The 18,366-nt window shown below is 33.9% G+C and overlaps 2 protein-coding genes across 3 annotated transcripts; one reads left to right on the plus strand and one right to left on the minus strand.

The window, feature by feature from the left end:
* The first annotated feature begins 4,981 nt into the window (after positions 1-4,981).
* On the plus strand, positions 4,982-15,229 carry LOC133194138 (E3 ubiquitin-protein ligase ZSWIM2-like). 2 transcript variants are annotated; one of them, XM_061330120.1, is made up of 13 exons: positions 4,982-5,144; positions 6,895-7,012; positions 7,401-7,626; positions 7,785-8,024; positions 8,260-8,344; positions 8,559-8,686; positions 9,250-9,421; positions 10,142-10,272; positions 10,352-10,594; positions 10,849-11,030; positions 11,517-11,693; positions 12,569-12,666; positions 13,258-15,229. In XM_061330120.1, the coding sequence occupies exons 1-13, from the start codon at positions 4,995-4,997 to the stop codon at positions 13,468-13,470; spliced, it is 2,163 nt and encodes a 720-aa protein (XP_061186104.1). In that variant the 5' UTR covers positions 4,982-4,994; the 3' UTR covers positions 13,471-15,229. The 2 variants fall into 2 exon arrangements, with proteins under 2 accessions (XP_061186104.1, XP_061186102.1); XM_061330118.1 differs by having other exon boundaries at positions 10,849-11,693.
* Positions 15,230-16,752: 1,523 nt separating this feature from the next.
* On the minus strand, positions 16,753-17,421 carry LOC133193523 (acanthoscurrin-2-like). The gene is made up of 2 exons (XM_061329488.1): positions 16,888-17,421; positions 16,753-16,764 (listed from the first exon to the last, which is right to left on the minus strand). Exons 1-2 carry the CDS (start codon positions 17,419-17,421, stop codon positions 16,753-16,755), a joined length of 546 nt encoding a protein of 181 aa, XP_061185472.1.
* Positions 17,422-18,366: the final 945 nt, after the last annotated feature.

Genomic DNA, 18,366 nt, shown 5'->3' on the forward strand with positions numbered 1-18,366 from the left:
ACGTTATTATTGAGGGGGCAATGCTATGTTTTCTATTAATTTAGTATATTCTATATATCGGCAAAATTATTGGGGGGGGGGGGGGGGGCACGGCCCCCTCCGGTTCCTACGGCCATGTGGAAAGATAGCTTTATCAAGATAAAATAAACAAATATAATTATAAATTTTCATAGAGACTATAATAAGTACATAGAGGATATTCAATGTTTTGATGTTTTGTAGATGAATATGGAATTAATTTCACGAGCGGAACAGGATTTTTTGATATTTTCACGAGTGCGAAGCTATCAAAAAGTTCTGTCTCACGAGTGAAATATAATGTAGTATATAGATTTATATCTGACGCGGATCCAGGAATTTTTTTCAAAGGGGGGGGGGGGTCCATCCCAGTCAAAAAATTTCCATGAAATTTCTTGACAAGCCAAAGGAAGAAAAAAAAACTTAAAATCTATTTCCCATATTACGTAAAAAAAAAAAACCTATTTCGAGGTGATGATGATGGGGTCCACGTTTTTTGGGGGAGGGGGTGGGCGGGATGGTGGTGGTTCCAAAGTCATTTTTATTTCCTTCAGTATATATAAGACTCTGCAAATTCCATGCAGCCCCTCTAAATTCGTGCATGTATATATAATCAATAAATCGCAATTCTTAAATTGCAAACCGTTTAGTATTGATAACTAGTCCACAGAGTTCCTATTACGTACAACATGTATGTAACGGTGCGTATATCATGTACATATTATCCTCGAGCTCATGCGCAGATCTAGAAGGGGTCAGGGGGTCTAGACCCATCCCTCTAGGATTTCTGGCCATTTTTACATACATGTACTTATAATAACAAACCCAAAATGATCTTGGACCCCTCTCTTTTTAGAAAATCTCGAATCGACAATAGTACCAATATCTTTATGACAGGGGAAAAGACTTAATTAAAGCTGCTAACTACCGGCCTGTTTCACTCACAGTAGTTGAATGTATGGTAAGATCCATGATGACCTAATTTGCACACAGGTGCTTGAGGACAGGACCCCCCCCCTCCCCCCGATATAGACATCCCGGGCCTTTTCGACTTTTTTCTCATAAATTATCTTTCAATGACATATTTGTGATATAATCTATACCTACAATTCGAAAAATTACCTAAAACAAACATTTTATAAAATCTGCCCAAATCAATATACATTGTATATAGAGTGGGGTATTAATTTTTATAAAATGTTTGTTTAAGCCATGCAATTTTCCGAATTGATGATATAGATTATATCACAAATGTGTCATCCATAAATAACTTATGAGAAAAAAGTCGAATAGGCCCGGGGGTCTATATCGGGGGGAGGGGGGGGGGTCCTGTCCTCAAGCACCTGTGAATATGCAGCAAGATCTCAAAAATACATAGAAAGGCATGGATTACTTACTGCTCAATATCAATATTAAATTTTGAATATATTAGGTGGAGGTAAATGCAAAAGTTATCATGACATGTTGTAAATTTTGCATTAACCTCCACCTAGTAAATTCAAAATTTACAACATGATACTCAATATGGAGTCCGGAAAAACAGATCATACAAGTCCCAGTTGATTCTGACGCCAAGAATATGAATCTAGGTGACCAGACAGACCGCATATTTTTGAATTTATCCAAAGCTTTTGATAAGGTCCCCCGCGAGAGACTTCTCTATATGGCACACTATTATGGAGTCGTAGGGTAGACCTACACTGCAGTGTGCTAGGGACTTCCTTAGTGGCATGAACCAGCGAGTGCTATAATACATGTAGATGGGAAGAAGCAAAACCCCCGCCCAGTCAGGAGTGCCTCAAGGGAGTGTGCTCGGACCGCTGATGTTCCTGCTCTTTATCAATGATCTAAAAGCACTATTTCTCATAACATATATTGAAAAATACCAGCGTTACAGGCATGGCAACTTGACCTTTGACCTACTTTGCAAAAAATATACTCCGGACAGTTTAGTTCAACTGATGTCATTTTAATTTTAAGAGGTAGGGTTTTGATAATAGCATTTATACAGCATTTATATTTATGTTTATGAGTTCATGACACTGTACTTTAACTGTATGAAAAACAGTTACCACACAAGCTGAAAATTAAATACATACTTTGAAAATACATTGCCATTTGGGATCGGTTTCTGAAAACTGACAATTGCAGTAAAGACAGACTGAAATCTCTTTTGGAGGATTGTAATAAAATGACAAATAATTATTTCTAATACTAGTAATTTCAATTTCATTATTCATTTTACTTGATATTTGTATTTGTTTGTCAGATTTTGTCGCAATCTTACTATCCTTGTTTTTTTAATTATTATCATTTTTATTTTTCTTTTAGGCAAAGGCCTGATCTATAATGCTAGTAGCTAAGAAATAGCTGACCACTCTTAGATTTATTTACATCTTATTAAAGAAGCTAAAAAGCAGGCAAAACTCTAGCTCTTTTTTTTTGGTTGTGTAACCCCCCCCCCCTCCCAACACCCACCCCGAAAAAAATAGGTGAATCCGCACATGAATCTTAAGCTTTAGTTAATATTTACAGATAAAATATATCTAATCTTCTTTATTTATTATCTACAGATAAAATTTATCTTATACGGTATCCTCAATATTATCCATAGATAAATTCTATCTGTTCAGCTCTTTATCCTAGCATCTACATATAAATCCTAAAATATTGAATTGTGATTTGTTCCCTAATATTGAAAAGAGAGAAAATCTGCAACGTCATAGAGATATATTGATTGACACTAAGTATATAAAGATAATCAGCGTAAACGGAAAACAACAGTAGTTTTATGGCTGATTTGCATACAATATATCTTGATAATTGAATTCAAAAGAAGTCAGTCAGTCATACCTTTAATAGCCGAAGGCAAAGGCAGTTTAAAATCGCCCTTTCCTTACTTTTACAAAAGTTAAAACTCGGGTTAAAATATGAAATTCGATCCTTTGGTACCTTAGATATTTAATGATTCATAAGTAACAATGTAAAGTAGGCACAACTAACTGTATTGCATAAAGGAAAGTTTGTCGCCATCTTCAAGACGAGACATAAAAAGTTTACTTCATTTCTTTGACGGTTTTAAAACTTTAATTGTGCATAATGTGACATGTCAGAATTTCAGAAAAGTCAGACACCCAGGTAAGTTAATTAGATGAATATACGTTTTAAATATATAATTATGATTTTACCTTTACTTAAAATAAATCGGAACTACATTCATTCAACAATTCCGCTGACTAAGATTTGAATGGATTTTGTAATGAACATATATCGGTATCAAACTTTATTTTGTTCGTAATCATGACGATCGATCTCTGATAAACTTACACGCAGAAGGAGTTAAGAATTTAAGACAATCAAATAATCCTTTTCCTAAAATAAAACAGCTATTAAGTTGTGTTTCTATAAATCTGATAATATAACCCTCAACTTTTCGAAAAGGTGTTTGTCCGTCCATATAGGTAAAATTTTCACAAATTTTTCAAGATTGAACCATTTACTGAAATCTTTTTAATCACACTAGAAAAAACAGACAAAATTCAATGTACGCAAAAAAATAGAATACTCAAATTTTATTTAATTATTATTATACAATATTAGAAATTACCCGTGAATCTGCATCATCAACGTTTTCACAACCCCCCCTTCTCTCTCTCTCTCTCATTAATAATTGATTTTTTAAAAGTTGTTTTTCAAAGATTTTTTTTTTTTTAAATTATAAAACATGATTAAAATGCAAATAGAATATTAAATATTTTCATTTTACGAAAAAAAAAAATTCAGGGATCTTAAACTTTTCAGCACTGAAACCACACTGAGATAGGCCTAATGAAACATTGGTATAATATACACTTATAAGAATACTATCCACCCCCCTTTCTATATATTAACACAACACAACATAGGTGTGAGCCAGACAAGCTTTGCAGGCAGCCGGCTTTTAATAATTTTATTAACATTCTTATGTAACAAGACAGATTTACAAATCCTTATTATTTAAATAAACCATGACATAAACAATTATGCAAAATATCCCCATAATCGACATTAAAAACCGCCCAGGAAAAACCATAGATAAAATATATGAAAAAACTATGGAAACCTGTGTCCGAACGCAAGTGTTAAGTAATGTCTAGGGGTGAATATCGGACTTATTCATATAAAAAAAAAATTACAAATATATATTTGAATTTAAACAATCTCGTCAAAATTAAATAAAAAAAAAAATATAGTGCCCCGTGCACTGAGAAAGACTGGCTTAGAATGACCTTAACTTTACGCCACTGACCCTTTATACTGGCCTTCCTATGGCCCGCCTTGTATTACTACGCATAGCTATTCAAACACGTTGCTATCATACAACGTTTTCCCGCTATTCTCCGAAACGCGGGAAAACTCTATTCTTTGCACTATCTGCACGTGCAGATAATTTTGAATTGTTGGTTTAATTTAACGTCTCTCTAAAAAGTCTATATTTATTAATCGTAGTAAAATGTAGTTAAACATAAGTCGGCAAACTGATATTATATCGATTTCCTACATCCGGAAATTATATCATTATCGGTTTTGAGATTTATTTTGCCTTCTTCATGGTGATTTCAAACCGAGGCAATAAACAACATGGCTGTGTGATTTGAGGTTAAGGAATTTAAACTTTCGATTTTTTTTATGAAGAAGGTATATAACCAAAATGATCTCTCATTTCAGAGGGTCCGCAATTTATAATCTGCGAACTAAAGGAAGTATAAACGATTGTCAGTTGTTTATACTCAAATATTTTCTTTTAGTAGCGTTAGGTAATCGAATAATAATGTAACTGCAGTGCTGGCTCAGCGGGGGATATTATCCACTCGTCTTACATGCCGGACTCGGAATTTTCAGTTTTATTTAAGTCCTAGTATATTAACAAAGAAGTTTTGAAATAAATGAAGTTAATATTATATACATTGAAATCCTCATTTTAATTTTTTAACAGAATGTCTAGGAGCGTAGCGTGGCGTCGCACATGCAATGACTTAGTGTTCTGGCGACAATGTCAGGCCTTGGACTCCACGATCTACATCCTCCGCGAGACCGGTCCTACTGGCTTCCTCCTGAAAGAGGAGGGGGAGGCTAAACCCGTCAAGGTGAGGGTCCATATAATGGTGTTGATAGAATGTTCTATAATCATATAGTCTTTTAAGAACCCAGTTTAATGATTAGAATTCATTACATGTATTGGCAATGTAGCAAAATAAACATGGGCAATAACTCGAACTCAGTTTATTTACTATGAACAATTCAGAGAGCTCCAAATGTCAACATGGTGTATAATTAAAAATATGGAGAGGTTTTGTCCCGATATACATATAGCAGAGCTCCAGATAATTTTTTAGCCCAAAGTGTATTTACTCCCTGATTTTCAAATCAATGCAGATTTTGATATTCAGCAAAGTGATTAAAGAGTATATTGTTAATATATATGCATAGTCTTTCTATATTATGTTGACGGTGCTACCGTTGGGGCGAGCGCAGTGTTCATTTCATTATTATGATCTGCCTCTTCAAACTGCACGAGACATTTGGAACGTCTAGACTGTGACGTCACATGACGTCGTATGTTAGCTGCATTTCCATAAACAAAGTTTAAAAAGTGCAAATATTTTAACAAAGAACGTTTAATCTACTATCTGCATGCAATATCCATTAAATTAAGGTGAGTTTATTTTGTGTGAATTTTTAGTTGTTGTCACCGCGTGAACGAAGTTAGCAGCGAGAACAAGAAGCGATGCATTGTGGGTCAAAATTACTGCGGAAAAAAATTCTATTGAATGAATGTGCAGTAGTCCGAATTTTCTCTTCGCCCAGGCGTTGTCGTTAGAGCTCGCAGTGACGAGCGGCGCTTCGCGCCGCTCGCTGCGCTCGCTATAAAGAAATCGATTTTAATTAATCTAAATCATTGAATTCTTTCTCCCTAACTGGAAATTGTCGTCGCCATAACTAGAATAGTCCTTGTTATTGAAACGCTTTTAAATTAATATTATTTCGCTTTGAAAAAAAATCAAACACTGAGCTAACCTCAATTGATTTCATATCATTAGCTAAGTCGTATGTGTATTATTCAATCTGTCATACGCAGTACTTTCGAAGTGTAATGCTTATTTATGATTGCTAATGCATTACTGTACACCCAGTTTTAATTTTCAATGTGTATTTTGTAAAATTCTATGCATATTTCTGCAAATACGCATCTTATCTGGAGCTCTGAGATAAATTATTTTAAATATTATTTTACCAGTTGAGAGTAAGCCAATGACCTCCTAATACATAAGGGGTTTCCATGAAAAATCAACCCTATATATAAATCAAAAATATCGGTCCTGTACATCATTAATTGACATGCCTAGGAAAAGTTAAAATAAATGCTACCCAGTAAGTTATGGTATTTCCAATGGATAAAGAGAACTGAAAGCAATCAAGTCTACATTGAAGAAAACAACAGAAAACAAATATACTGTAGTGTTGATTATGGGTATTCGGAACTGGTAATATCACTCCCTATGGCCTAAGGAAGACCCCTATCTTATTAGAGGTCACAAGGTCAAAGGTCAAGATCGTAAATTCATACATTATATATAAACATGATATACATGTATTAACTATTGCCGAGCGACACTGCCTTTTGTGAGTAAGGTCTATACTAATATATTACTTTTAAGGTGACTTTCATACCGGCTGCCTCCATGTATGCTCTGCTTCCTGAATATGATGACATAAAAATATTCTGATATCTTCTGGTTATCTATTATTTAATATTTCACAAACTGTCAGTGTTTGTTTACAAACATTTTGGGAAGTTTTAGATAAAGTCTGACCTAATGATTTGTTATTTTTCAGGTGTTTTTAGGTGATCCACATTCCTGTACTTGTTCAAACTTTATGAAGGACAGGGACCTCTGTAAACACATTTGTTGGCTGATTTTGAAAAAATTCAAAGTTCCACAGGATAATCCAGGTAGTTCTTGATTCAGGTTTTTGCATTAATTTGCTTGCAGGTAGAACATTTAATAATTTTTCTGGCTTTTACATATATAATAATAATTTGCAGTTCAAGCAAATTAGCCAAAAAATGAAATTTCTTAATTATCTTTATTACATCTAATAAACAGAAAGGAAAAAATAAATTTGAAAGATAAGTTACAAGAACTTCAAAAATTTACCTGTTGTTCAAAAATTTAAATTATTCAACTGAATGGATCATCATATCTCAGAAGAAAATAACTGCTTGACTGGAGTCCAAATGAAAACAAACAAAACATTTCATTGTTTTGTTAAGTTTTGATAAGTACCACAGTGAGGTTTGACATGAATCGTATAACATGTATTGGTCACCTTCAATTCAGTTACATGGCAACTTGGTCTGGTGGAGAGAGAAATCAATGAGATTTTGTTTGGCACCAGACAGCGTAAACCTCAGAGAAGATGGGCAACATCTGGTCCACCAGATACAACTGGGCAACTAGCTGATGGGCGGCCCACGATTCAACAGAGAGAAATCAAAGAAGAAGACTGCTGTCCAATCTGTCAGGATGAGCTTCTACAGAAACACCAGCCTGTTACCTTCTGCAAGTATGTAAAGAAAATGAAAATGGAGGAGCTTATTCACTCAATAACCATCCATTTCCCTTCAAATACCCCTGTGTGATTTTCCATCTGGAAAAAACCCTGAAATTTATTTCAATAGAATTCAGATTTGATGTTTTTGACAAGCTGTTTTCTTTCCTTAGGTTCAGTTGTGGTAACAGCATCCACATTAAGTGTATGAAGATCTGGGCGGACCACCAGAAATCATCTGGAGAGAAGACCATTAAATGTCCATTCTGTCGAGAAGACTTTGGCCCTTTTGAACTTCTTAAACAGGAGAGTCGTAATGCCATGGGGGTCCCCACAGGAGGTAGAATGGACCGTCACCTGTACACAAGGTGTCAAAGCTGTCACACTTCACCAATTGAAGGGAAATGCTACAGGTAACTACAGAATTGGTGGAAAAGGGACAAGATTTAAATAATATGAATTGATGTTATGGGATTCCATGAAGCTGCATGCATATGATCTTATTTATAAGTGTAACCATAAATATGATATGTCATTTGTTCTATCAGAGGTTTTGAGGTCAACCAGTCAGAAGACTGAAGTAAGTGTTTCAGTTTTCTGTGTATGACTTTTGAATTCTTTGAATACTATAAATTATTTATTTGACAGGTGCACAGCATGTACAGATTTCCACTTGTGTCAGACATGTTTCAACACTTCAATTCACACAAGCCACCCATTTGAATACAGACATGTAAGTACCAATTCAATAGAATTCAGAAAATATGTCAAATTCAGTTCTCAAATTCAATTCTCAAATAAAAATTAGAAATATTATTTTCAACTTTATAACTTTCCAAGATTTATGTAATTTTGTAGAAAATATGCAGAGAAATGCTTCAAAATTTAAAGAATTCTCTAAACATGCTAAACCATCCGTTATTTTTTTTGTTGCCTCTGTTTTGCAGAAGAGGAACCAGAGATGGAGGCCTGCCCAGAGAACATATGGTGCAGTTCTGCCAGAGGCTGTGGCTAATGACCTGCTGAACAGAGAATTCACTGAGGGAGACTATGAACTACTGACTCAGCTGGACAGGTAATTACATGTAAAGTTTTGATGAACAACATAAAATTCTTCCTTACTCTAAGTTATGTATTTCGTAAAAAGCAATTTGAAGAAAGGGCTCTGTTGGTCACTATTTGGTCACTATTTCATTTGGGGGGGGGGGGGGGGGGGGAATTAAGTATTTCAAAACTGAAAACATAAAAAGGAAAACCTTACATTAACAGCTAAGAGCATGGATTTTAAGAAACTGGATGCCAATGAAGCATTGAGAACATTTTATTTACTAGTTGATATCACAATAGGGTAAAATGAGGATAATTATTGCATGTTAGTCAAGAGTGAGGGTTAAATGGAGATTTATTCAACCCAGCAAAGTCATACAGGTTTTTCCTCCAAGACACTGCAAAAATATCAAATTTTGAAGGTGAATATATCCTAATATGCCCTTCATATCAGTAAAAATAAAACAGTCTCGTAACTTTGAGTTTATCTCTGACAATTTTGAATAAAAATTTCAAAAAGTGGGGGGGGGGGGGGATTAAAAGAAACATTTGCAAGGTTATCTGATAAGGTAATCTGGCTTATATTTTCAGTAATGCCAACCAGCAGCCCAGTGACATACCAGAGGCTGTAATCAACAAGTTTCCTCTTGAGAAAGTCAGAGAAAGGGGACCGTTACTGGCTCCGGGAATGCAGTGCCGAATTTGTCTCCGGGGTTATGAGGTCAATCAATATGTCAGAAAGCTACCCAGATGCAAACACAAGGTAACAACAAGTTCTTCAACTTCAGGTACATGTACTGAAATAAAAATGCATGGCCACTGTGTAAAAGCATCTCTCAAGAAGACTTTTGAATAACAGTTTTGCCAGAGGCATGTATGCAAGACTTCAGGGACTAATGCATGAAAATGAAATTTAGATAAAGTAACATTTAATACAAAAGATAAGAGAATTAAAAAAATTATCACAACTATACATGTATAGCACTATTGGCCCTTGACATGAAAGTGCATTCAAGGTTCAATAATTTCATGATCGTAACATTGTCACATTAGATTTATCATAATTTGCATATTGTTACTTGAGAAATCACCCCTTTACTGGTGAACAACTATAGTTTTTTACACTGGGAATTAGATGGACTTTTGTTTCAATGTTGAGGAATCTTGAAACATGGTAAAAAACATAAGAAGTCTTGAGAGTTTAGATGGTGGATTGAGGATAATGCATACCATTAAATTCAAAAGAAATTTAACATATTAAGAGTACTTTTTTTTTATGTACAGATGTTTAATACAAAGAAATGTTTATAATATTTGCTTTACAATATTGTGTACATGAATTTTTTTAATCCTCTTTGTGCATTACTGCAGGAAAGGCCACAAGAATATATGACATTTTTATTAATAATTTATTAAAACGTGTCCAATTTTTTTTTTCTGACTCTTTGTTTGGTTAAATGAGCTTTACTTTCTTTTTCCCCAGTTTCACAAGGAATGTATAGACAGCTGGTTACTTCACTCGCATCCTACATGTCCAGTCGATGGTCAAGTGGTCTGGGACCCAGTCACTGCTCAGCTGGAGGCAGAGGAACAGGCCGAAAGAAATAGTCAAAGGTATCATTGACAACACACTGTATATTTATACCCCCCCCCTTAAAAACAAAATAATAAATACCTTAATCTGATATAACAGGTCTTCTGCTGTTTCAAAGAAAACTAATTCCTCTGGTATACAAGGTAATGATGTGAGTGAACTCAGTATACCAGGGGTAGGGCTAGTGAGAGTGGACAATACACCTGTAGAGAAGTCCAGTAGTTTGCGAGGGAGGAAGATGGCACAGCAAGGTCGTTTACAGGGGAGGCCGACAGAAGATACAGCTGTTGATCCACTGAGAGCTAGCTTTACTCTGAATGGACTGTCTGTTGGTGCTAATGGGTAAGTATATCTTGATTATTTTATCAGAATAAGATAGAATTTCAGTAGTTCATTGCTAATTCAGTGAGAAAATATCATGAAAGCCATGCTAAAGTTTTTATTGTTCTCTGGTTTGAATACAGTTTTGTAGTGAATGTGTCAAATGTAAGTGTATGTATGTTGTAATTTAATCAATGAATAGGATTTACAAAGCTGTTAAGTTTCATTGTAAGAAAGTTGGACTTCATAGAGATATGTTATATTTCTCTTTTCAGAGGTGATGGAACAGAAAATATGTCTACAACTACTTCTTTACCAGGTGGTCGTCTGCTGGGCCGCTTACAGCACAGAAAATCCTCCCTCAATCAGCGTCTGCAGGAAATCAGCGGCCAAACAGAGGAACAAAAACGCACAGAGGAGGCAGATTATCAATCCCAGTCCTCAGAGCACTTTGCAGGTCAGAATCTTCACAGACAAAATTCTCGTCGCAGACGAAATCTTTCAGATGAGCTATCTCACAATGAAGACTCACATGAGATTCAATCAGCTGTGATAGAATTACCTCTGGGTCATAAATATGACCGCGCGACTACCCATAATGCTATCAAAAACACTTTATCAATGTTACAAGCAGAAAATCTTACTAATTCAGTGTCTAAAACTCCAGACTCGAGTCGATCATCTCGCTCCCCTAGTGTGAGATCTTTACTACATAGTAGACCATCTGAACTACATTCTCCTAATAAGGAATTACCTCCACTATTTGAATCGGATGAGACTAATCCTAACGCTGACACTGATACAATGTCTACTGTAACAAGTCTCGGGGCGAGTAGTTATCGCAGTGGAAAACATCGTATTTTCCAGCGTGTTCCTAAAGAAAACACGCCAGCTGTTGTTAATGATTTTGATGTCTTGTTAACGTCTCTGCGTTCATCTCCAGATTCCAGAGCAAGTCTCGCAGGATCACACACTAGTCTCAGCAGTATTCGCTCAACTCGACTCGCAAATGGAATTATTCTTGCTGAGGCACAGGATGAGGGTGCTGAGGGTAGATTATCTCGGGGTCACTCTGGTGGCCCCAGGACTGGTCTGCCTCCCAGGGCCCCACGACTGTCAGGTATTTCAAAGGGAGCTAACTCTGCATGCATTTCTTCTTTTAGGAAGTGTTTGTCTCAAGTCACAATAATTACTAACAGTGTGTTTGAAAAAATTTTTAGAAATGTTCAGAATCACTCGTTTAGCCAAAGTTGGAAACAATGGACTTGAGACAAACAAAAACACCTAGGTTTATGTTTTAACCTTTCATTTTGTAGCTAATAGCCTGTATATTGCTGAATATCTACAATGTGATTCAGTAGTTATGTGTTGTAGATCCTTCATGCATGAATCCAAATCTTAATTAACTGTCATTTCTTTGCCTCTTCATCTTTCTTTCTTTATTGTCTGTTGATTTTCTCAATAGAACGGAACAGGGCACATTAATGATTTTATATTTGATTTTTAATCGAAAGAGTGGAAATATTTCACTAAGTACTGTACACAAAACTAATATGCTAAATGAGTCAATTTTTACATATACATTTTATAAATAAAAATGCAAAGAAATATTTGCTTTAGCTTTGAGTGTATAGATATATTTCTCTTTTTAACAGATGCTTTAGCTTTTTAGATAAGTTAACTCAACTTTCAAAAGATTTATCTTGCATTGTTGTACATTTTATTATAATTATGTTGTAATATTCATGCATTTTTAGTTTTTAAGACTTGATATTCTATCATGTCATTAATGTGACATGGCTTAAACATGATTGTAATATCAGTAAAACAAAATTATGGGAGTTTGTTCATTAAAACTGATAGCAGATATATGAACATTGGTGTAAATCATAGTAATTGCTGAACTTATTGGTTGATAAAAGCATTAGACACTCTGTCTGACATATTGCTTACTGACTAAAGCTAAAATCATTTGTTAACGCTATATTTATTTAGAACATGAGCGACAGTTGAGGAGAGGATCAAATAGCCAGGAAGGTGACCAAGCGGGGAGCGAGAACCAACAAGGGGACCCATTAATGGAGAGATTACAGGCAAATATGACATAATTACTCATTTTTCAAAAAATGTCTTCAAAGTGTTATTGATTTCAAACTTTTGAAAGTTATGTAATGAGAATATCATTACACATTGAGGCTTTAAATATCTGTTAAGGAGTTGACAAACCATGAACCCTACTCTTTATAATAACAAGATTTTATAGTGTGACAGTCTTCATTCCACCTTGATGTTTCAAGGCAATTGTTATATAGTAACGAATTTACATGTATTATAAGTACATGTAGTGTTCAACACAGATGAGTTTGATATAACAGTCAATTCAACTATATACTATTGAGAAGTACATATTTGAAGTCATACTCGTGCTAAATTTAAAAAACCTCCTTAGTATAGTTATCAATGTATGAGTTGAATTATGGAAAGAAACAAACTGAAGGGGATTTAATCATGTTAAAATTGCTGATTTATTAATTGAGTTGATTTATGGAAAGAAAACATTAACATAAGGAGATTTAATCAGGTTAAAATTGCTGATTTAATAATGAAATTTTGCATATTGTCACACATATTAAATTTTTGAAGCATGTTAGGACCATGTAATTTTGATTATCTCCCTTCTACAGCTCTTCACGGACTTATATCTTGGCAATGGTTCAAGTGCTTCTCCAGACCACCAAGGGAGACCACCAAGACTTGTACGTCGTCAAATTAGTAATCCCACAGCTGTACGTCAGAGAAAACGAGAAAATGAAATCCGTAGGAGGAGGACAAATGAGTTTGGATTGGAGGGTACGAACCCGTACAGCAATTTGACACTGCGAGACATTATACATTAGTTATAATTTATCTGATATAAAAGAAACTGTGATATGGATAATTAACTATGCAGGTGAAATTGACAAGTATTGTTTTCAAATCAGAAAATTTAAAGATTTAATTTTCCTATCTAATAGGAATTATTATTGTATGTTTTATAGAGTTGTTATTATGGCATGCCCTGCTATGGAAAGTGTATTACAATTTTGATTATGTGTTGACAGATCTTGCTTTATATAAATTCAGACTTTCTTTGCTGTGATCCTTGATTAAAGTTATGCTTAGCAGGTTGGGAGTGAAGGAATTGAAATTCCATGTCAGAATTTGTTTCGTATTCCAGAATCAGTATTCGAGAGAAGTTGCAATATAACGTGTAGCTTTTAGTGATGTCATGATATAATGTTATATGATGTTATGTGTAATTGTATTTTTGATTTATGAAAATGTTATCTAAAAACTGTGATACACATTTAAGAGTGTTTTTTTTTATATATATATACATAATGTACTGTGAAGATTCCATCCAACAGGAAATTTTATATTTTAATATCCATTGTGTGTTTTGCCTTTCACCAAGAGAGAGAGAAAGAAAGAATAAAATCACTATATTTAGGTTGCAAAAATACATACAAGTATATAATATGTTCTGCTGAAAAAGAGTTGGAATGCTTTCATTTGTGTAAATGTAAAAATCATAATCGTAATTCACATAACTATTTTGTATTAATTGCACCAGAACACTGATGTTTACATCTCATTCACAGTATTTGGTGAACGTTTTTCAGTATTACTTAAACATGAAATAGTCTAGTCAATCTAGCCAAAAAAATTGAGCTCAACCTCCAACTTCTTACAACAAAAATTATTACTTTTACGATTATTAAGTTCAAGTATATTTGAAATATTTGTAGTAAAAAGTCTAGGAAAAAATCTAATGAGGGGAAAACATAATTTTGGCTTGTTGTAAATCTATCCATATATTAGAAGAGAAATGCTCATTTTGCAAAATAGTGTGATATGGTTTAAAGTGTTTGATATTACGATAGATCATTTGTTCAATAGATAATATCAATATTTAATGAATGTTTTTAATACAGTTATATACTTTTTGGGTCATCATTTTTTTTTTTGAAAAAATAACTTTAAAAACAATGGTCGGTGAATGCAGTTGTTTTAGGGAGGGGGGGGGGGCACTATGTTTCCTGCATTCTGATGATTAGCCTCAGCCAAATATTTTATCATGAAGGGGAAAATGCAACAAAGACTCGAAAATGTTGAAAATGTCGAAAATGCTGAAGTATCTGTAATAATCTTTTTTGCCGGGTATAAAAATACCATTCTGTGGAGTATAATTCACTTCCTCTATCTCCATGATGGAATAGTGCTCTAAGACACGAACTAAAATTCACTGTATGGGCAACAGCTATGCCCCCTTTTCATATTTATGTACCCAAAATAATGCTTTCCACTCTTCAAATTTTATTAGATTTTTTTCCACATATACCCGGTATTTTATGGTTACTTTCATTATTTATTTATTTTAACATTTTCTGTTACAATTAGTTTGATATTAATTGATAAATTGACTTAACTAAAGTAAGTGTTTCACATTCATAATCAGTTTGAAGGAATTCTCCAGTTTGAGTTGGAAGTGATGTTTAATTAAACCTTTATCTTGATCATGATCACAAAAATTTTACAAGAAAATAATGCATTCGTTTGAAGATGTTTTATATTTATTATCTGTTTGAATGGCCTGGACTATGTTTTATGTTTTTGTTGAGAAATAAAAATTTATAAACCATATTCTAACCAAATTCTTTTTGAATCCTTTAGTAACCTGACAATCATCAGATTTGGAAAAATGCCATTGTTGCTAAAAATGTCATCCTGGATAAATAAAGGCTTTATTTTAGTATAATTGGAAACAGGCCGGTACTTTATGTTTCTGACGACGTTTTTCTTTTTTTCTTTTCTTTTTTTTTTTTTTAATTTTTAACTTTTTAAGAAATGCTTGCTTTGTAGCACCCCATACAGAAAAAAAAATTGGTTGCCCCCCTCCCCTCGAACTGAAAATGCTTCCTAATGGCCTGTATTTCATGGAAAAATAAGAGAGATATTTATAGTATCATTAAAATTATTCTTACGGGCATGTATTTCATGGAAAAATAAGAGAAATATTTATAGTGCCATTAAAATTAAGGCAAGGTTATAAGCTTGCACATGCGCTGAATTCTGAATTGCTAATACTTTAAGGACTGTGTATAATGTAGAGATATATTACCTATATTCAAAATGAAGCCCCAGACATCTCAGTATAAGTATTACGTTATGTATGCATTATATATGTAGGTAAATTAGTCCTAGAGATTGGACATATATGAGAGGCAATGAGATTATAAATTTAAAATATTCCAGGTTCCAAATCCAATTTTATATTTACAAGACATTTTCATCGATTATTGACTAATTAATCCTAAAGGGGGTAAAGCTCCTATTTTAAAAATTTCCGTAAGTACAATTTTTACTTTTTAAAGCAAAAGACGGTTCTTTTCTGATAAAACCGGTATTAAAGCACAAATATTAACGTAAAGTCTTTAATTATTATACTGTATTAATGTAATATAGACGTTTTTATTACATTTTCAACAGTGAAATACTGTAATTTATATATTGAATAAAAATGGTATTCTGTCACAATGGGAAAGGATATCAAAATGATATCCTGTCACAGTGTGAAAGAATATCAAAAACTCGGCATTTACACTCTCGATTTTAATTCCCTTCACAAAGAGTGTTGTAAAAAATACTCGCTGACCTTATAAGATAGAGAGAGAGAGAGTAAATAAAACATCCTAACAGAGACTAAAACTGCCAGTTTCTCTAGATATGCTGTTGAAGTCCATGTTTACGTTTTCAATCTCAATATTTTATGACGTCACGGCCTGTGATACGGCGTTACAAAGGGAAAAACAAAGAAAATGTGATTAACAGAAAATTCAATCTTTTGTGATTGATTATGGAATTTATTTCACTCGTGAGACATGTTTTTTTTAAAATATATATATTTTTTTCACTCGTGCTTCGCACCTGAGAAAATATAAAAAAAAAATCATGCCCCATGCGTGAAATAAATTCCATATGTAACTACAAAACATTAAATAACATCTATTTATTCATCTACATAATATAGCTCAGTAATATGTATAAAAAATTGTCTCGTTTAATATTAATAATTTATTTTATTTATAGAAACATGACAATGACAATGTCGGCGTAAACACTTTCATCCATTTAAGTTTTCAATAATATTCCTGAAAAATAAAAAAGAAAGATGAACCATTACATGCAGAAACCATCAAATTAGTGATATTCTGGAGGAAAAATAAAAAATGCAAATTTGCCACCATATGAACAGTTATCATTCTCCTTATTACCTTGTATCCTACACCAGATAAGATTCCTCCTTTACCACCGTAGTTACCGCCCATCCATCCTTTTCCTCCAACCATCACTCCTCCATATCCATAATTATCCAAGCTACTGCCCATTAATCCTTTTCCTCCAAGGATGATTCCTCCGAGTCCTTTACCACCGTATTTACTGCCCATCAATCCTTTTCCTCCAACCATCACTCCTCCATATCCATAATTATCCCAGCTACTGCCCATTAATCCTTTTCCTCCAAGGATGATTCCTCCGAGTCCTTTACCACCGTAGTTACCGCCCATCAATTCTTTTCCTCCAACCATCACTCCTCCATATCCATAATTATCCCAGCTACTGCCCATTAATCCTTTTCCTCCAAGGATGACTCCTCCGAGTCCTTTACCATGTCCTACAAGTCCTTTGCCACCATAGATGATTCCTCCATATTCTTGGCCGACATTTAATCCACCGTAGGAGGGATTATAGTAGTCATCACACACGGCTACAGAGAACAGAGCCAGACAACACAGCAGCTTGATCATCCTTTGAAAAAATAAGTTTTTTTTTACAGGAAGCATACAAGCCAATATTGCAGGGTATTTAGAGTTAAGTTGGAAAATTCATGTTTTAGAGATACAATCCTCAATCGTCGGGAAATCATTTTTTTTTTAGAATGAACGTGATATAAGTTTTAAATCTTTTTATGAAGTATATATGATAATTGTTTCAAATTGACAAGAGGTTGAAACACATGTGTACATAGGACAATTTCTCAAAATTAGTATCTTCAGCTCAGAAAATTATGCACAGATATTTCCATTTCTATTTGTTTTCTCTGTGATAACTCTTTGAAAGTTAGGAGAGTTGATTTCTTGATCATTCTACCGAAATGCAAATTTCGCCAAGCAAAAGGTCAGGAGCTAAGAAGGCCTAATACCGGTATGCATGTAATTCTCGTGCGGCTGTCTTTGTGTTTGACGTCAGTGGGCGGGGACTATTGAAATTGACATGTGAGGCCTCGTGTAATTTAAATCTATTAGTCTACATTTTTAAAATCTAAATTTACAATTTTATTTCACAGCGAAATGGAAATATAAGGAATCACTGTCTAGTTAGTAGAATATGCCAGGGACATCAACGATAACTGGAAACGTGGGATATCATTTATGCATCCCACGTTTCCATCTATCTTTGATGCCCTGGCATACTCTACTAACTAGACAGTGATTCCTTAAATAATTCAGATCCCTTGGATTCTCATTGAGGTTTATTGTGAGAACAAATTGTTGATATTTTCAAATAACTGAGAAGTTACTGATACAGGTAGGAATCATTTAATAAAAATAAAAAAAAAACTTTCGGAAAAAACTTCAAAACTAAATTATAATTTTGATACTAGTAAAATAAACAATTTTTTCAATGCATTATATAGTATACAAGAACATCTTTTAAAACAAGTAAAAGAAATTCTTAAAATGCGTGAGAAA

Source organism: Saccostrea echinata, unplaced genomic scaffold (genome assembly GCF_033153115.1).
Source record: "Saccostrea echinata isolate AGI-Se365-2 ecotype Australia unplaced genomic scaffold, CSIRO_AGI_Sech_v1 ptg000028l, whole genome shotgun sequence".
Taxonomy (NCBI): Eukaryota; Metazoa; Mollusca; class Bivalvia; order Ostreida; family Ostreidae; genus Saccostrea; species Saccostrea echinata.